This window comes from Toxotes jaculatrix, chromosome 20, assembly GCF_017976425.1.
Source record: "Toxotes jaculatrix isolate fToxJac2 chromosome 20, fToxJac2.pri, whole genome shotgun sequence".
In the NCBI taxonomy this organism is placed as follows: Eukaryota; Metazoa; Chordata; class Actinopteri; family Toxotidae; genus Toxotes; species Toxotes jaculatrix.
Genome location: NC_054413.1, coordinates 12,682,545 through 12,703,662, shown reverse-complemented (window position 1 = coordinate 12,703,662; position 21,118 = coordinate 12,682,545). Strand labels below are relative to the sequence as shown.

At 38.5% G+C, this 21,118-nt stretch overlaps 1 protein-coding gene across 1 annotated transcript; it reads left to right on the top strand.

Moving 5' to 3' along the window:
- Nucleotides 1-421: 421 nt before the first annotated feature.
- LOC121200510 (TLC domain-containing protein 4-B-like) lies at nt 422-20,358 on the top strand. Its single transcript, XM_041065861.1, has 7 exons — nt 422-724; nt 6,662-6,831; nt 9,191-9,280; nt 10,180-10,238; nt 10,467-10,561; nt 16,529-16,602; nt 16,838-20,358. Exons 2-7 carry the CDS (start codon nt 6,671-6,673, stop codon nt 17,154-17,156), a joined length of 798 nt encoding a protein of 265 aa, XP_040921795.1. The 5' UTR covers nt 422-724; nt 6,662-6,670; the 3' UTR covers nt 17,157-20,358.
- Nucleotides 20,359-21,118: the final 760 nt, after the last annotated feature.

The window sequence follows — 21,118 nt, the reverse complement described above, 5'->3', positions numbered from 1 at the left end:
GCCTCTGATGCTTTTTCAGCAGTTTTTACATAGATGACTAATAACCTATATAAATGTGTGTGTGTGTGTGTGTAAGTCATTAGGCCATTCAGCATTATAGACTGTGCAGGATATTGCGAAATGAGGTGAATGTAAAGGTTCAGTTCAGGGATAGATTTAAAAGCCTTATTCATTGATATTAAGACCAGTAGGCCATGGATTGCCTTACTGGCTATCTTGTCTGATTTACCCCGGATCGGTTCAACAAGCCTTGGCTATAAATAGACTCAGTGAGTGTTCTTGGGCAGACCACTGTGTGTGTGTGTGTATCTTTAAGAAGTCAGCTGAAATTTGATCCTTATGGGGGGAGGGGGGCGTTACCTCACAAACCAACACCCCCGCCACACACACGTTCAGACCCCATCGTTTCTGTAATCGAGCGTCGAGCTTCATGATCTGCACCTCTGCAATCATGCACGCTTTATGCCGAATGGGATTCACGGTAAACACCGCGAAGGTGGCACGGGCACGGAGCAGCAACCCCCACGCAACTCCCCCAAGTTGTTAGCGCGTGCGTGTGTGTGTGTGTGTATGTGTGTGGAGCAGGAGGCGGGCTGTCTTGTTTACCAAAAATGACTCGATATGGCTGTGGCTTCGACTCGACATACACGGCTTTGCGAGCGACCCTGGAAACCATAACTAGTTGAGAGAGGGAGCTGCAAATCATCTTAATGAAAGTCACAAGGTACGTGTCCGTTTTATTTTCTCTGTTTTCATATCTATGGTTTTTAAACAGAAACATCGCCGGACCAGTGGTATTTTTTTCCTCTACACATTACAGCAGCCGGCCAGGCAATGCGGCGTGAATTGGCCTTGTCCGTATGTATGAGTGTGTGTATATTATTCTGAATGATATCCTTTGCTCTAAAGAACATGCTAGTACCTCTTTGACATAGTTGCTAACGTGTGGTTTGGGCTATTGATTCTAGTTAGCATCTGTAAAATGCGACCGGATGGTGATGCACGTCACAGCTAAGTTATTTCTTTTCGTGAGACTATGAAATGCTATCTTTTCTTCATATTTTTGAAAAGATAAAAAAGGTCCACCCGTCTTACGCAAGCGCATTTTAACCGTAAGTGCCCCGTCGTTTTTGTACACAGGAACACACGAAGAAGCTGGCAAAACAATTCTCCAGGAAGTAATCTGTTTCATTCCTGTGCATGGGGATAAAATAGACATCACTTCCCTGATTAATTAGACCAGGCCCAAAATATGCCATCCTCTGTTCGAATGGTTGAGACAATAATAAATCACTGAGGGGTTTCAACACTGCTTTTAAGTCAAGAGTAACTATGGTGTTAATTTTTCTAAATTCATTCTTTCCACCTTGGTAATTGCAGGATGCACACCTGCTTTTGTTCCTTATGAGGACAGTATGCTGTAGTAGTAAAGGGGCGAAATGCATTTTTGTAATAGTTGACTGCTGTGATGTTTGACTCTTGATTGGAGGTTAGTTTCAGTCAATTTTTAGTTCTCACCACAGGTTTATCTTGAATTAGGGGCGATAAACGCCAGCTTAGCAGATGTGCCAGGGAGTATGTAAGCAGGTTACTTTCTTTTATTCCAAGTCTTGTTTTGGGATTTCCCTTGACATACCCACAGTCTCTCATTTAGCTTTTATTTCACCTGATTTTATAGTTTATAGTGTAAACATTTGCAAAAGAAACACACTGGACTCCACAAATGTGTTTTGTGAAAAAAAAACTGATTTTCAAGAGAGAGGCTGTACCTGTAGTTCTCTGTTCTCCCAGCCATTTCATCTGTTTCCTTGCTGTAGCTTGTCCTTAAGTTGACTTCCGCAACCACTTGTCCTTGGCAACAGTGTCCTGTGTGTGACTTATGGGACACAAATGTGCATGTGTGTACTTAAAACAACTCTCTGAGCTGTATAAGCATAACAGAAAGTAGTCTTTGTCAGATATCCAGACTTCTCCATCAAGTCAAAATCAGCTTATGGTTTCTTCAAGTGGCCCTATAATAACAAAAAGTCTTTCTGCCTCGCAGCATGCTGTGTTAAAAGTATTGGTGCTCACAGCCCACTAATGCATTACAAGCAAGCAAAAGAAGAGGGCTCTGTGGAATTGGCCTTTCAGTTCCCTGATGGTTTTTTTTTTATCTTGGTTACAGTGTTTCCATGAGGCATACTGTTAGTGCTCAAGCATTTCTTTGGCATAATGCAGGAACAAAGGTAGGTAGGTATAAAATCACCAAGGCCAGAGCTCAAGGGAGTGAGATGTGTGTGTGTGTGTTTTTTTTTTTGTGTGTGCCTGTGCTGGAAAATACTCACTTCTATTATTAGGCTGATGTAAATATGTCTTCAAAGTTAACAGACTTGGCCTCTCACCAGAGGTTTTCAAATTAGCCAGTATGCAAATAGCTCAATGCAGCACTCATAAAACAGTTCAGTCATCTGGACACACACACAGTGGACCTCTGTCACTGACATACATTTTCTGGCAAGCCAGAGTGTGAATAGAGCTGTTAATTTTGGATTTTTGTTGTCTTATAGAGGACTTTTGATCCAAATATAGACATAATGAATAGATTTTTTGGTTTAATAATGGCTTTAAGCCGTAGTGCATAGCTTTATTGCATAGCGTGTTAATTCAAATTAGCATTTATAGCACGTACCCGTTCTACTCTAATTTTTCACCTGACCTCTGGTATGACCTCTGGTATGACTGGTATGACGGCAAAGCCGTCATACCAGTCATTCACAAAACCCCCTAAAATGGAAAAAATAACTGAAATATTCGCCTGTAGAAAGATCATGCATGTGAATGGGATTAGTCCTGCTGGCTAAGTCACTCCAGTGATCCCTGCTTACCCATCAGTGGGAATTGCTGGCGAGAATTCGAGAACATGTCTTGAGTAGTGCTCGTGACAGGTTCAGGTGCACAATCTGGTAAGCATCCTGGATATGTCAGCCAGTTACTGACTGGTCTGGTGCATGGTGGAGGCCTCCAGTGACCCATTTTACACATGACCTTGATCTTGAGATGGCTCATTTGGCAGCAAGGCAAGAGACAACCCTCTTGCGCAATAGAAGCTGCTGTAAAACAACTATTATTTTAACATCTAAGAGACTGTAACAATGCAAAAACTGATCAGTAGCTTACAGTTGTTAGAAGTACTATCATCTTGGTTCATACATTCATTCACATTCGAACATGGACATGACGTCTTGTCTCCTGTCCTTCAGTTAAGGATACATGAAGAGATGGACTTATGTTAATATCCATGCAATAAAGTGTGGGGTCATATTGGTTAACACAGGATATCTTGGTTGGTTTTTTTAGGGATGCAGTCCAGTTAGACATTCCCTCAGCCTCAGCTGTGCTTTTGTTTTTCTTGATAATTAGTATATATTAAGATGCTAACACACCAGCCTTTTCATTCAATTAAGTTCAACACTAGTCATGGGTAGTGCTTAACTTTAAATTTTGACTTAAAATTTTCTTGTGTTTTTTTTTTCTATATCCGTCCTTATTTCTGTGAACTTAATGGACTATATTTTGTTACAAACTGAGATATAATTTCCATTAAAGATCCAATGCCTCAGAACAGATGTCCAGGAGGACTGTCCAAGTCAGATTGTGGGAGTTTGTATTGTCAGGCTGCTGCAGCATCTGAATTTCCTTTCTAGGGACCAATAAAGGCTTATCTTAGCAAATTGCCAGTTTGTTATATCTAGTAATGTGAATACATTGTGGAGCATTTAATGGCCTAGTGAAACTGATCAAAAGATTTCTGCGCTTTCATGTCAGTCAGTCATCCAGAAGTGCATCGTTAGAGTGTATTAGCACATGATCAACATCACCAGGAAGCAGTTAAGTGACATAAAGATTGAAGGCTACATATACAGAGGATGCAGTAAAGACACATGTCCCCCGTGAACTTATTCCTTTTTCCCGGCTGGCTCCTGAGAGGATTTTCAAACCAAAATGTACTTTTGTTCCTCAAGTAAACTCATCAGCTCATCAGTTGAGACATTTGTCAAGTGGTGAAACAAGACAATATGGCCTTATGTTCTGATAGCAGGAATTTTATATTCAAATCTTTTGGACTTTGACGAAAAACCACTTGTAGAATCGGCAAAGGACAAAGACATTATTATAGGCAATGTGCACAAGGGTGGGGCAGTTGTTCTGCAGGACAAAGACTTTTATGTGACTGAGATCAAGAGGCAACTGGGTGATTAGCAGGTGTTAATACAACTAAATTCTGATCCTTTTGTTAAGTTTGAAAATGATATTACGACAATTCCAAAACCCACCTGAAATGGACACAAATGAAGATCAATACAAATACATGGTTCAGAATCAGTTTTGGATTCCCTCCCACAATCTGACTTGGACAGTCCTCCTGGACATCTGTTTTGAGGCATTGATCTTTAATGGAAATTATATCTCAGTTTGTAACAAAATATAGTCCATTAAGTTCACATTTAAATTGCAATTTAGAAAACTTAGCTTTTTTTTTTTAGATGTGCATATTAATGAGAAAGATGGTTTTTACACTATGATAGTCCTTCTCATGGGGGTATGTTGGGTCTATGTAAATCATATTTTAAAGGGTACAGGAAAAGTGCCCGTAGATAACTTCTTTAACGATTTGGCGCTACATAAATAAAATGGACTTCACTTGACTTGACAGTTATCATTCTCCAGTTTTGAAGAGATATCTGCCTTGCTGTAAGTTACTATGATACAAATGTATATGTGACACAGATTAATCTTTTGTGACAGAGGCCAAAGATCAGTGTGGATGCTTGTGATGCATGTGGTCATAGCAAATCATTGTAAAACTTAAAACTTTTTAACAAAGTGAAACAAGGGCATCGTAATGAACTTCTGGCTGTTGAACTTAGAAAAGGGCTGGCACCATGTATAACTTTTGTCACTATGTATAGCCTTGCTTCCAAGTCTGTGATAAATTAGCCATGTGTTAGTGACAGGAATTTAAAGAATATGATTGTGTTTGGAACTGCTTCAGAGACCTACTGTTCATACACATGGCACATTCGTTTCTAGACATTTCCTGCTTTTTCTGTGTGTCGAGGTGATTATTCATAATGTGAGTCTCTGACAGTGACTCAGTGACATTCACAGCTCCAACTGTAGCTATCAGTTTGGCTACATGTGTAGAGGCCATGTATGAATCCACAAAAGGCTGTATCTGGTTTCTTTTCAGTACATACACAGTCCTCTCCTTTCCACTACTGTATCTGTGTGTCTGCTACAGTTTGGTCACAGCCACCACAGAATCAAATGATAAAAATTCCATTATGAAACCTTAAATTAATCAGTTAATCCGAGTTGGCACAAGTGAAGAAATGGTGCTGCTGTTGTGCATACTGGTAGAAAGGAATTTGTCAAAGCAAAGGCCAAAGTTTTTCATAAAGGGACGTTTTTTTTTTTCTTTTTTTGGTTGTGTGGTCAGGTGAAGCTCCAATTAGTTAAGTGTGTCAGTGTAAATGTATCTATATCCCAATCAAATGTTTCCCCTGAACGCCCACAGAACTCAAAGTGTGCACAGAGATCCAGAAAATGAAGCTCTTCATGCTTAGATACTGAGATCCACCTTAATCCACACAGATCCACCATGAAAAGGGGTAAGACTTAAATGATCAGAAATGCAAGAAGTCACTGAATAGGGTATGCAATATTAAAATCACTCTTGATTTTGATCCAGTTGTTTATTATTTGTCACAATGTAAGTGTATGGTATCATAACTGTGGTTATTATGGTAATATTAATTATTCACTGACTATATTATCTTTATTGCTTTGAAAGGGTCATTCTTTAACAGTGGATGTACCCATTATTAATTTGAAGATACACTCTGCCCTTTAAGCCAAACTCTGGCTTTAGTGTCACTCAGAATGTAGTTACAGAACACATACTGCAGCTTTGGTTGAAGCTGTAAAATAGGGCACTATAAAATTGTTATTGTGTTTATAGGTCATTACCATTTGTGTGAGTGCAGCAAACAAAGCAAAGTCCAACGTGGGTTAAAAAGCACATTCTTATGCTTCAGTGTACTGGGTATTTCTGGGTGTTTCTGTGTATCAGCATAGATAAAGTAGATGACCATGCCCATTTCTGTTGTAGAGATTCATAGGAAAGAGGGTGTCTGTGATTTTTGGAAGCTGTGATTGTGGTTTTAGCACAGACAGTCAGTGTGACTTGATACTTGTTTGTTCTGTTTGAAGAGCCACACATCCTCTGTAACATACACCCAGGAAGTAGTAATGCAGTAGCCCGTCATTGTCAAAAATTCAACTTAATACATTTTTCAGTTTGACGGTATTTAATAGAGGCTATGAACACATAAAGAAACCAAGTCCAGTGGCAACACTTCCACTAAAGCTGAGTTAAAAATTTAACTCTGGGATGCTACTGGCAGGTGTGATTTTTCACACCTTTTTTTTTTTTTTTTGGACCAAATACTAGATACACAAGCTGTGGTTTGGCTTCCTCTGAAAGGAAAACATTACTGTCACCTAATGATTTTTGGTGTTTGTTTTCAGAATGATTTAAATGAAACAACAGACACAATGTTGTCAAGTCTTCTTTTTTTTTTAACCTTTACCCTCTTTCTGTCCCCTCCACCTGCAGCGGGGTTGAATGGCCATGGACCCATTCAGCCAGCTTATCCTCGCCATCTCCGTGACCAGTTTCCTCACCTTTCAGTGGCTCTTCCACAAAGTCAGCCCTTGGATGTCCCTGCGCGTCAGCCCCGGCTTCCTCAGCCTCAGTGACAAGCAGAAGGTGGAATGGAACTCAAGGTGAATTTGATATGAACTTAATGATCGTGATGAGTCTGAATTACTTACAGGCATATAGAGCAGGGAGTGTGAACTCAGCTCAGATGTTGGCCAGAGGAGATTTGTTTCAGCTGGGTCCAAAGATAAGCACTGACAGTCAACCCACATATTCCCTGTGACATGAGTATCCGACTCACTCACAATGCACTGTGTATTTTGCAATGTTTGTTCTACATGGCCTTGCTTCAAGGTGCGGGCAGAATGGTGGAAACTCGATGGAATGGTGTTTTGAGTGTTGTTTTTTTTTCATCTTCTCTTCAGTAGTGCATTTTATCAATTCTTCATATAAAGCTCTGTCAGCAACTTTATTCCTGACATCATTAATGTATGCAGCACATACAGTTCGATGACAAAAAGTTGTAAAGTTGTAATCCTCAAGATTTTCATGTCATAATTTTACAGCAGTAGTTATTCAGTTTATTTCCTCTATAAACAGACCTCTTCATGTGCTCTCCTCCTGAGCTCCTCATTGAGTATTTGGGTATACAAACGTCATTGTACCATCTATAAATATCATCTCCTATACACATTTTGCATCAATGCACCCCCATATCAGTGCTTCCATGTTTCACAGTTGGCACTTTGCAGTCAATGGTAGTGCTGGCCATGTCCACACCAAACATGCTGACCCCCATCTGATCCAAACTAATTTATTTGGTTTCATATGACCAAAGAATGTCTGCCTTCTTTTCATGTTCTTTGGAGCATTTAAGTTTAATCTTGCAGTTTTGTGCTGTTTAGTTAGCTGCCTGAGCAGTCACTGAAACACCAATTTCCACAGATAATCCTTGTCCCAATTCAGAAGCACTTACTTATATTTGTTTTTCCTTTCTGCAAGGTTGCACAAATAGTGAGTTGTATGTGTGGTGTCGTTTTTCAAGTATATCCCCTGCGGCTTCTGTTATTGGTAGTCTGGTTCTTCATGTACCTCCTAACCACTGCTGCAACTGTGTTTTGGCTAACGTTCAGTAGCTGTACCAATCCTCTTGTACCCTTTCCTTTCTTAATGAAGTGTCACAATCTGGTTGCTCATTTGTTCTGGCAGTTCCTTACCATGTGGAGCCATATTGCAGTAGACACAATCCAAAATTGCCAAAGCCAAAAATAAATGAAAGCAGAGGTGCTCACAGCTTAATTAATAACCTTGTCATGTAAGTAGGAAATTGTAAGTGCAGTCCCATCTTCTTATATTCAAAGCATTTTCTTGCATGTCAATCTGCAACAAAGATTAAAATTTGAAAGTAAAAATCAATTAACCAAAGCAAATACTTGGCAAATAAATGTTTCTTCCTGTTTCAGCTACCAAAGTGTACACATTTTTCTAAGTGGGATTTTGGTTTAATTCTTGTCCATTTTCATTTCAAGGCCACCTGATCTTAACTGCTTATGTTTCTTGCACTAATGGATTCCATTGCTAAATAGCATAAAATTTTAAAATAAAGTGTAAACTTCTGACTGCCAGATGAGCTTTGTTGCATTTAACCAGTAGAACTATTACATCTTCACAGTTCATCAGTCAAAATGAACATAGGAATGCTTCAGGGCCACTGTGGTCATACTGATGAATGAACCATTTGATCAGGCAACAACCAAATGTCCTCTGATGTAACATTGCTATTTTATCTGCTAATTTGCAACACTGCAACATTGCAAATGCTGGCTAGAACAGCTAGATTGGAATGAAAAGATGGACTGTGTTTGAGTATGGAGTGAGACAGACAGGCCGCAGTGATCTTAAAGCACTTTGACAACAGTGAAAGCTGGAGCGTAGGTTGAAGGACAGTGGATTTCCAGGGTGGTAGAGTGTTCAGAGGGCAACAGCCCGGTCTAACTCGCATAAATCATTCATTTGTCATCTTCTCGCATACTCAGCTTATTACTCATGAGAGAACTTGTGAAATTGACATAGTCACATGGTTTATGAGCAAATGAAAATCAATGAATCGCAGAGATGAATACAGGCTATTGGGATAAAACAGCCTTGCAGTCAGTATGGCTGTCTTACTGACTGATTGCTGAGGACTGTTGGACTGTCTTGCTGCTTGAATGATTGACTGGGACTTTGTGCCGCTCTGCCTGACCCCTCAGGAGTGTTTAATCTCTTAGTCTAATTGGTCTGAATCTGTGTGCAGCCCTGACAGGTAATCAGTTGATCCATTGTGAGTACTAAAAATTCAGTGCTAAACCACAAAGCAGCTCTGAGGCCCCTCTCCGAGGCCCCGAGCCATGAATGAAGATAAATATGCATTATTCCTTTCTCTAACATGTCTCAGACAGGAGTAGATCATCACAGCTGTGTGTGTTTCGGTTTTCTTTTCAGGACAGTGTCAACTTTTCACGCACTATTGGTGGGAATCTTCTGTCTCTACATCTTGTTCTTCAATGATGCTGTCAATGAAGACCCAGTCTGGTGAGAGTTTGGCTGTGAATCACTTGTTTTTTTTTTAAACTTGTACTTTCTATACTTAGCAACCATAGGCATAGGGTTCTGGGTAGGAGTTTGGGGGTTGGTGTCTCTTTTTACCCTTTCCAAACCGCAAAAAACACAAGAACAGAAGTGTAAGGAATGGATTACACACACAGTTTTCCTGCTTTAAGGTAAGCTATAAACATTAGCTTGCCCAGCTAATTTTCTGACTACCTCCTGCAGTAACCTAGCATTACTTCCAAGGCCAGGAGTTAACGTTAGCATATATCTAACTCAATTTTGTGGGTTTAGGGATTATTTTACAAAAAGAATGGTTAGCAGAGACCCATGGACTGTGTGAGAGTCAGTTAGCAGCCCTGTCCTGCTCTTTATTGGATTGGGGGAACCTAACACTCCCAACACCACCAGCCAAGTCCTCACTCTCGAAAAAAATATGTACAAAAAGATAATGTCATTGGTTTATGTTTGAAATAACATTTTAATTACATTTTAATTTAAAATACTATAACGCTAGAGCTGATAAGCTATCCTACAAGAACAATGCTACTCTTTATTTCCATGTTTTCATCATGGATCATCAACTTGAGAATATTGACTTTTTTTTTTAGCTGTTGTCACTCACTATTATATTATGGATGTACTTTAAGTGGTTCTCATTTTAAAACAAGCTAACTAGAAGCCTTAACAAGTCCCCTGCAAGTTTGGAAGTGCTTTTGTTCAGTCGGGTGCTGTCTACGTCCATGTCTTTCTTTTTTTCTTTTTCTTTACTTATTTTTTGATGTGACCACCAGGAATCAGTCAGAATTTTTCAACACCAACACCTACTGTCTTTAAAATTGAATTGCACAAACCCGGTCAAACCAAATGTGTATTTTCAATAGGGGAGATCCTACACTGGTGAAGACTAATGTTGCCATCACAACAGGCTACCTCATATCTGGTAAGAGAAATACACTGTTTACCCAAATCACGTGTGTAAAAGTGAGACCCAAGATACGATAAACTTGATGCTTAAATGACTCTCTTGAGTTTGTTTAAATAAAGTATTTTAAGGTTATACTGTATTTTTATCAGTTGTATGTATTTTAATATTATATTTAATATTATTAATGTTTTGACTGTGCCAGTGACATGTTATCTCTCTTTCCCCTGTACTTTTGTTTTCCAGATCTGCTGCTAATATTTTACTATTGGAAGGCGATAGGAGACAAGTTTTTTGTAGTTCACCATCTGGCAGCGTTGTATGCTTACTACTATGTACTGGTGAGTGCCCTATTGTCCAATAGCAGAACGTGCAGGCAAGATGGGAAGGAGACAACCAAGGGTGAACAGCTGTCAAGTCCAGTAAAGCTGGGTGTTTTAACTGATTTAACCATTATTCAGTAACTGTTCAAGGCTGTCCCCATACAGCCATAATGTAGGTTAGTTAAATATGCACAAGGCAAGGTCAGTATAGTCTGTATCTGTGCAGATGATGTACCAAAAACTGTACTAACACATCTGAGTAGGAAACCTTGAGCTAGTGTTGATGATGTGAGAGTCTGCTAGGGTTTGAGTGACACAAATCTTGTCATTAGAGGGTGCATGCAAGGTTTGGATGTCTGTTTATCTACAACTTTGTTGTGTCTACACTACAAGTGCAGCAACTGCACATTTCCAGTTGGTGCATGGGCTCCAAGAGAACTAGAACATTGTATAATGAGAGAAACTATGCATCCGTGGTGTCTGCAAGGGAGCATAAGTGAGGCATAATGGATGGTTAAAATCCACCTCTTAATGTGTTCCTGCAGCGGTCACTTGCCCCAGTTTTGACCTTATTAAGATGTTTGTTGCCTCTTCTGTGGTTGAATTTTTGAAATGACAGTTTAAATGTTTTGGTGATGATTACAGTAACAACACTGATAATCATAGATAAGATAATACCTTATTGATCCCCAGAAGGAAATCTAGTAATCTTATCTTAGGTTTCAAATTAGTTTGACATTTCAGTCAGGTTTAGCAGTTGTTAGAGCTGCTTTGTAAAAGCTTTCTTACTAAAGAACATTGTGGTTGACCCTTCTAATACAGCAAATCATTTATTTAGTGTGAAGGTTTTATTAGTGTCATTCTGTAACATTTTTTGTGAAATCAGGTGCAAGTATTGACATTAGCCTGATAATAATTTCACAGTTCATCTGAAGTACTGATTAGTGACTCATTCATTATTCCTGTACTGCAAGTATAAATCCGACTCTTATCTAGATGCAGATGAGATCATGAAGTGTACTCAGTAGTGCTGTTCACTCTTGGTTCAATCTGAAACCCTCTAGGTCGTCAGGACCTGTCGCATACTTATTGTAGAAATGAATGACTATGGTATTTTTTGCATGGAATGCTCAATAATGGTACTGGCTGATGACCCCCCCCCCCCCCCCAATCTTGCCCTGACAATTTCTGTGCTTTCTGTTTGTTTTACTGATTCCCCCCCACCCTTTAATGTGGTGTGAATCCTAATGTAAGCTGAGTTTTTCTGAGCTTAGCGCAGCCGAATGCTGAAATGTAACCTCTGTGCGCATGCTGGCAGTTCTGAAATGTTGTACACAGACAGGGTTCCTTTCTTGTTACTGTGCATGCCAACAAACAGTATTTAACGCTCTTATTTACTTACTTGCCTATCTACAGTACCTTCAACCTGTCTGTTTTTGTGCCAGAACCTAGTTCTGTCTCCTCTTTTCTCTTCCTTACACTCCTCCTGAGACTCTCTGACGAGGGAAAACTTACAAAGCCGCCCAAATAATGTCATCCACGTGACCCCAAATGATACAGTGCATCACCAAATAGTCAAGTCTTTTTTTTCTAATACCATGTTGGATGTATTCTGTCAGGTGTACCCTGTGGAATTACTGTTGTTAACACTTAAAAGTCAGCCTTTTCCTCTATACCCATTTTATTTAAGCTAAGCAATCTCACAGGGGATTCAGTTTGTTCCCCTTCAATAAATGTTCTGTATTTTCCATTAGAAAAATGCAACAGGACATACAGTGTGCATTGCTCTGCTTCTGAGTCCCCATATTTAGACTGTATTTGGATTTAAAAAATGTTTTACATTATTGTTTATATTTATATTATACATTATTATACTTTTGTTTTTACATTGCCATTGGCAAATTATCAAAAAATCTTGGTAAAAGGCAGTGAAAGACTATACTTAACATTTACTGTAAATCCTTCAGTCCAGATTTAACTCATTCCCCTTTCAACCTTCCAGTCACTGGCTGTATTTACATTTTACATTTCTTCTTTGTGACATCATAGTTGGATCTGTTTTTGTCCATCTTCATTGGATAATTACTTTGACACATTTCTGTGTCTAAACAATAATAATCTTAATAAGATTAAAACTGTGTCACCTTGTTGTAACAAAATTCAAATGTATTTTTGACTGTAAATCCAGCCTTTCATTTGGAGAAACAGAGCAAGCACCTGTATCTAAAACAATTAGATCAATGAGATGAAGTAGGCCATACTGTCACTGGACACTCATGACTGTTTCCTCAGACTAGGTCTGATTTTTATGTGGGATAAAAGAATCAATGCTCTGCATTATTCAAATGTGATAGAAAAACAAAAACACATTCTGAGTCACATCACGGTAGGCGTTTTTACATTTGCTGTAAAAACAGTTACAAAAAAATTGGCTATCCCTTGATGTCATTTTCATTTTATTTAGTTTTGTACTCAGTCAAATTTGTCATGTTGTCTTAGTCTTATTAGTTAATGTGTTGAGTGTGTTTATGTGGAAGTGTACATGTCGAATACACAAAAAAATGTCTACCTACTCGCTACTTGATCGAATATCAAACTCTGAAGCATACAGCCAAATTACAGTCTAATTAAATTTAGTTAGAGTTGTGATGCCTATATTTAAAATAAATAAATAAAAATTAGCTTAATTTATTGAGCTTGTTGGTATATTTTGATTATTGATTAGTCAGCCACTGATGTCTTGGTCAAAACAGTGTTTAACACATTTTATGATTTAATTTTTTTTTTTTTTTTAACAGCAGCATAATCTGTGTGTGGTCTGCTTTAACAGTCAAGTATAGCTTAACCATAAGATGGAAACATACTGTGTAATTACTAGATGCATGCTTTCTTCTCAGTGTTGTAAGTGTTGCTTCTTATTTGCTTCCAATTGTGGTGGTATCTGTTTTTTGTTTTGTTTTCTTTGATAATTTTCTTCTAAAGTATCTGTCTGGTCTGTCTGTCTCTGTGTCCTCTGCTGACTTTAACATAAATAGCCCTTCTTCAAACCCTACATGCAAAAACTACCAACAAAAGTTGGGTTGTGTCATCCCCGTTCATGCAAAAACTACCAAAAGGGTCGTGTTATCATTTTGAAAACCCAGAACAGGTCTTGATCTAGATGGGGACTTCTATATTCCTGTCTTGTCTGCTGTTATTGCTGTTGTGTTGCACTGAGCAGATATGATGCCCAGTCACAGTATGGACTTACCAGTTCCTAGATGTACTAGCATGCTCATGCTAGGTGGACTGTTCATAGTACATGGTAGAAACACTCCAGTGCAGATGTACCCTGTTTGTATCATATAGTAAGTATGTTCAATGACCAGTTTTTTTTTTTCAGCCCTGATGGTAAGTCCTCTTTTACATGCTCTATAAATCAGGACACAAGCCAAGTAACTTTGAATTCTATATTTTGTGGGTTTTAGTCAAGTTGAAGATTTGTGATGTTTATCCTAATTTTGAGTTTGGCTTATTTGAACGATCTGGAGTTAGACACAAAATTCAGTTTTGGAACACCTGAGTCAAACTCCAACTACCTAACTGCAAATCAAATTAAGATGCAAATAACAGCACACACCAATGCACTTTTCAGTCAGAAATTCAATTCAAATTTATTTGGTTAGTGGCACAATTTTAACACCATCAATTCTTGATGTTAAAAAGCTACAGTTGATTTAGAAAGGTAGGCCGGGTCAGCAGTGTTTTAAGATCAGGTCTTTCATTTCATAAATTCTATTTAGCAGCAGTTAAAAAATGTGCAGCTGTACAAAGTGAAATAAAAATAAAGCTATGTTAGCTTATCTTACACTAGGATGTATTATAGTAAGGCTTCATAGGTTTCTGTCCATGTCAGTAACCAGTGTTAGCACATTTTAGAGTCAAATATCATTACCGATATTGTTAATTTCATTTGGAATTGTCTCAGTTGCTTAAGCTCGGGTAAAAAAGGGAATTCATGCCCTAATCTTCTAAACATATTGTTTTTTATACTCAGCATGGCTTTTGATTGCTCCTTCAAATAGTGGCTGGCTAAATAAATGTATGTATGGTGGTTAAATATATGCATCAAAGCCTGTCTTGTGTTGATATTTGCTCAACACCTTTTTGATGTTGAGATGTCATTCAGATAAACTGCCCTACTCTATGGTCTTTACAGTATGTCTGTCTGGTCTCAGGATAAAAAGATATAAATGTGAGCAAGCAGTTGTTGGGCACATTACATTGGTGTGCATGGGCCGACTATGCATGTTGCCTGTTGCCGTTGCGCCTGCTCATTTTCTTATTTTTCCAACTTTTTAGGTTTCTTCTGTCACCATACTTGTTTAAAGCGAGTTTAAAGAAAGAGCTCTGGTCATTTTTTTTTCACAGCGGAAGTACTTCTTTCATTCAGCTACTCATGCTACCATTGTGCAGCAACCCCACAGTTGCATTGTTTACACCAGGTACCAGCTGAAATCAGAAATCAGTAGAAGGAAGAGAACTAGATCCAGACAACAGATTTTGATGTTGAAGAGGATATCTTCATTCTATCGTCATAGGCAATGTGAGATCGTTGGACAATAAGTGAGGGACTTCTGTGAGTGTAGTGTTATGTGTTTGACAGAGACATGGCAACAGGAAGATACTCTGGATCCAATCACTTACATTGATGCCTTTTCATATGGTTTAGGAGGATAGAAATAAATCTGAGAGCAGAAAGAAAAGAGATGGCTGGTTTGCCACCTTTATTGACAACAGATGAAAATGGTTGCATTACTGTAAAGGAATGTTTTGTAAAGGGAGTTCTTACACTTCATCTTGGTTGTAGTTGCCCCCTCTTCTAAGGCCCGGACCACATTGTTTACCTCACCTATGTATGATGGTCTCAGACGGACTTGGTAGTCATTTTGGCATCCATTTATGCTAATGTGTCTGTGTGTCTCTGCAATTACACCACCTAAACGCTATTGGACAGTGTGTACAACCAGTGAACTGATTGCACTGAGAGACTTGGACGAGAGACATGCCACCAAGCGGACCAATCACTGTTGTGGTGTTCTGTATCGCTGCAATGTGTAGTTACATTTTCAGGGAGGTGCACATCAGCCTACAGCATAGGGTACATGGCTACTGCCTGGTTTATACTTCTGCGTTGGATTGACTTAAGATGGCTGTCTGGTTACCAGTCATCAGCAATGGATGATCATTATGATTGATGTCCATTATCAAAGGCAAACTCGGTGTAGAATGATAGGGTTGGCAGCAGCAGCAGCATTGGTGGTGTGAGCCACAGTAGTTCATTTAAGTTTTCTTAGACACTTTATATGAGGCAAAACCCTTTACTGGCTCACTAGAAGCAAGACAATGTGGGTTGGTCAGTCTGTCTATCCAATGCTTTTACCTATAGTTACTGACTGATTGATTGATTATTTCCTACATCACCAGTTTCTTATGCCCCTTTCATAGTGTAGGACATTTCTGCTCACAATAATGGAAGAGAATGAATCATTAGGATGGGATATTAGAGACGACGGTCTAATTTTGGCCTGCAAAACTTGAAGGAACAGTTATGCGCCCTGACAGAGAACAGTCTTCTGTTAGATAGTCAAATAGATCTAAATTTGGTGGGGGTTTCATCTAATTTTAGACTCAAGTTCCCCCAAAATTTCTTACCTTTTTTGATAAAATATGAAATAGTGTATGGTTATCTCCCATAAAATCTTAGAGTCTTAGAATTTTAGAACATACCTCAGTTTTGGTGATTTGTTGAGATCTTTTGCTGTCAGACGAAATGTGACCGCTATTGTTCTCTTCTTCTGTGATACTGATGAGAAATGCTGTTTGTGTTACTCTGAGGAGCAGATGGTACATCAGCTTCATGCCTGCTGATCCAAATGACTCAGTGTCTTGTTTTTGTCCCTTTCATTTTTTTGTTGTTTTCCTGTTCTTACCTTGTTCTTCCAGGGCCAAGGAATGTTGCCTTATTTTGCTAACTTCCGTCTACTCGCTGAGTTTTCTACACCATGTGTGAACCAGCGGTACGTACCTGCTTACTAATGACCTGAGCTTAAATTCAGGGTTGGCGCTAGGTTCACAACATATCTGGTGATTATATGTCAAAGTTCAGCTGGTTCTTTGAGTCCTTTTTGAACCATTTATGTGAATAAAGCTCATGCTTTTTTCAACTTTTGTAAAGTGATTGTCTTAAACTTTTTCATAGTTGCATCTTCATCCTGCTAGATGCTGTTTTCTTAACTATGTGTTGTGTTTCAGCTGGTTCTTTGAGGTGTTAGGTTATCCCAAGTCCTCCCGGCCCAACATGGCAAATGGTGTTGCCATGGCTGTTGTCTTTTTCATGGTCCGCATTGCCGTCATGCCAGTCTACTACGGTCGTATGTATGCAGTCTATGGCACTGAGGCCTTCTACCTTGTGCCCTGGGGTGGCCGTGTAGCTTGGATCTGCTCCAGCATCTGCTTGGACATCATGAACGTTATGTGGATGCACAAAATCGCCCGTGGCTGCTACAAGGTGTTGCGCTCGGCACACAAGAGCAAAACTGGCGCACCTCAGGAGAATGGGAAGGCGGATTAAGGAAACCAAGGTCTCAGCAGTGCGAAAACACCACAGTAAAGACAAAGACGTCATTCTCAGTGCATTGATGAGCAGCAGTTTGGACCCCTACATGTCAAGCTGCTTTGGTAGTAGCACACCCGGGACTTGTGACATTACAGGGCCAAATGTAATGAGGGAAAACAGATTTTTTTTCTTTTTGGGAATGCGGGCACAGTCACTGAGATGTACCAATGGACCATTTAACTGGCCATCCCTAAGCCATGAAATGACGTCTTAGCAATACTCTGTGTGCATGGCCAATAATTTTTTTCTTGAACAATTTACCACTACACAAAGGAGGTCATCCTGGGACAGTGGACTGTTAGCCCAACCACAAATTGTCAAAAAGTTTACCTTTCTTTACATATTTATTGCTCAACAAAAGACTTTTAAATTTTAAGTTTGTGTTGGTGATGAATTATCATCTAGATTTGCAAGCAAGATTTGAGGGAACCTCCAAAACATTTAGTGATTCCACAATAATGATCAGTTCCATAAAATCATCATCAGATACCCGTTGAAGTAGAAGGGTCAAGCATCCTTTTTTTTTTCTTTCTTCTTGAAATGAATTTGCAGGGGCTTGTTTGAGAAAGGAATAAGTATGGATAAATCACAGATAGCTCATTTCATTACTCATCCGCTGTCATTCAGTTAAAAGTGTCATTTCAAAAGCAAGTCTTTAAGAAATGGAATATTTTGTGTCTTGGTTTCATTTGTGGTTGAATGGTTAATTTAAATAATCTAGGGTTTGAGCGGGCATTGGTACTTTCTTTGGTCTTACAGGGATCAAGGCAAATGGGTTTTTAAAGACAAACAGTTAAACAGGACTCTGATGTACAGGGTACATCAGTACAGAAGTGCTAAAAGGGAAACTGAATGTCAATACTGTGGTTTTTACTCTGACATGAAGAAATGCAAGGACAGAAATTCTCCTTAAAGGCCACAGTTAACATTTGATCTGTAAATCCACATGATTTAATGTTTATACAGCCTGAAATGTTTCACATTTATGCATAAAGGTTTGATGGGAGATGTTAGCAGGATTCTGGCACTACTTTTTCCATCATTGGGCGGTTTATATAATATACACACTTCCTATTTATGATATCTTTTTAGGCAGAAAATGTTAATTTTACCCCAGGGGAACAATCACCAACAAACTGCATGCTGCCGTGTGTGTTTTCCATGAAAGAATCGAGGAGTTTGGCCAGGAAATTCTATTCAGTACATGATTTTCATTTACATTTATTTGTAAAGATTTTAGTTTTGTGTAAAATCCAAGACAGTAATTAGTATTTTGGATAGCAGGTTTATGTCAGAAATATTTTGTAATTGTTAAAGAGCATTGTGATGAAAAATAGCTTCTGCCTCATGTTATATATAATTTCCAGTCAGCAGTTAATGTGCACTTCCATATTTATACATCTCAGTACAAGTACAAGGATGGTGTTTTGTTTTCAGCGGCTCTGAATATTTTGAAGAAGTTGTGAAGATTCACATGTTTTGTAATTCACATGTAATTGTTTTCTTTAGCATCTTTCTACTGACCATCACACAGCACTGAACACATGGAACAGTTCAGCTCAAAGGTATTTAAGACAAATGCATCATTTGTTCAGATCCAACGTTGCAATTCAGCAATGAATTATGAAACATGCACTTTGAATTTTCATTGTAAATGTGTCTTTTTATGATCTGTGCATCAAAAGCTGTCAAATGTTTGTGAGACAGAAACAGGGATTGCTAGTTTTTAAAAGTACGCCTTGCTATGTTCAGAATTTGATTTTGTTGCCTTTTTAAAACAAATTATGATTGCACAGTGAATATTTTGTTACACCCAACTTCTCACAACACTGTGATTTACATGTGTTTTCCATGTCTGATGCTCATCTAATGTGATTGTTTTGCCTTTGTAATAGATTGATTTTTTTGCTTTTGTGCTTTTGCTTTTGTTAGAATTTTTTAAAAATTTTCAAAATTTTATGTTACTTGTATGTGCCAGTGCTTGAGCCATTACTACTCCATGGTGAAAACTTGTGGAATCATCATGGGATGATGCTGGGTTTTGTTTTTTGTTTGTTTCTCTCCCGTGAAGGATTTTCATACAACAGTGCCAACTTACAAACCATGATAATGAGGCTCATTTTCAGTTTTTTCATTGTAAAACTTATCTCAGCTGCACCATCAAACCAGTGCGTGTGAAACAGGATGGATTGACAACAAATTACTGGGTGCATGCCATCTACATTACAAGTCAATATCACTATCTCACATCTTAGAAAGGAGTCAAGATGTGGCGTCTTTCAATATTTCAATGGAATAAATTGGAAATCATTCGAGGGTTTCAGGACAGCAGGGGACTACCACTTCTGGTAGAATCAGGGTCAGCTCTGTATGCAAGGTCATGCATGGTCAATATTGTCTTCTTCATGCACCCTCTATAACTGCATGTGGTATTGCATGGAGATTGCACTGTAAACAAAATAGCATATACATGTGCGAGTCTTGGATTTCTTTTTCTTAGTACATGTACATAATGTTTACTTAAACGTTATTATTGTACTGTGCCACATAATGTAATCCACAGATGATGATGATGGCGTGATGAGAACATCACAAAGCAGATATTTAGTAGAATATCAGGTTCAGTACGTAATCAGTAAGGGAATACTTGAATACTAATCAGCACAGTTTATAACAACCTGGGCAGTGCAAATAAACATTAATACTATGAGCATGGTGCTGCTGTCAGCTAGTTAAACTGGTGTTGGTGTTTCTGTTCTGAATGTTGTACGGAGGAGAGATACGAGTACGTGGAGTGTTTTAGTGACATTCTGTGAATGTGTCGGAGATGAGAAAATAATTGAAATTTACATTTTCATTTGTTCATTACAATAAAATACCAAATTAGCTGATGTGATGTGTCAGTCACGGAAAAAAGGTTTGTTGGCACATTTGAGTACATAATGTGTTGTACATAATTTGTATGTATTTCTTTATGCTGCCGAGAACATGATCAAAGTCATTGTTGCTGGGTGGGACATGTTAACATAAAGAGCCTAATTAGTCTTAAACACTATTATTTTTAAGACGTCCTTTTTTTTTTTTTTTGCTCACGTGATTTGCTTTGAAGAAAGCAATATACAGAAACATTTCACTGTCAATAAATATTTAGAGTGAACTTTGTCGTCGATTTTTATTATTGCTTTTTTTCTGGCAGCTGTCTCAAACGCACCTAAATCTTACAATTCTTACCATTTTACAGTGTATATGGGAACAACAAAAATAATACCACTTTATAAGGCTTACATCACAAGATAGCGTCTTCATATTTTCCACAAAGATTTGTTTTCTTTTGTTACAAAACACATAGTGCTTCATTTCTGCCCTCCGCAGGTAAAAGAGTGGCAAACAAAATCTTGCCAAACAATGCCACATAAACCCTCCTTCTGCTATTTTATTTGTAGTGCTCTTTCTAAAACAGTTAGAAGACATTTAATTTTATTTTTGCCATAATTAAACACATGGGTGTAATCAACAACATAGCGTATGATTAGGAACAGGTAATGTCTTACATGAGCCACCAGAGGTCAGTGTTACCCTATATTTTTATTCTTTCTGAAGCCACTATGGGGCTGTGGTTTGCAGGCTTTTTGTTTTCTCGTCATCATCAATGGAAAGGGTAAACTCTGTGATGTATGTGCCATAGTCTGAAATACTACTTTGCGTCCTAGTGCAGGTATGGCAGGTCAGGTTGTTTCCGTACAGTAACACACGGGACTAAAATGTGACGAAAAGGGCAGATTATGATTTTAGGTATATTCTTTCAGACTTTCAGAGAAAGAACAAGGAATTGTATGTTGGTCAAGTTGGTATGTTGATCCCACTTAGCTTCTTATATGCTACTAACAAATCAGCTGCCACTGAGGGACCTGCCTGAA

Bases quoted from the DNA above. Each gene is read 5' to 3' on its own strand.
- LOC121200510 (XM_041065861.1), top strand. From the start codon at position 6,671: ATGGCCATGGACCCATTCAGCCAGCTTATCCTCGCCATCTCCGTGACC. The intron at 6,832-9,190 runs GTGAATTTGATA...TTTTCTTTTCAG, and splicing joins AAGGTGGAATGGAACTCAAG to GACAGTGTCAACTTTTCACG. The intron at 10,239-10,466 runs GTAAGAGAAATA...TTTGTTTTCCAG, and splicing joins AACAGGCTACCTCATATCTG to ATCTGCTGCTAATATTTTAC.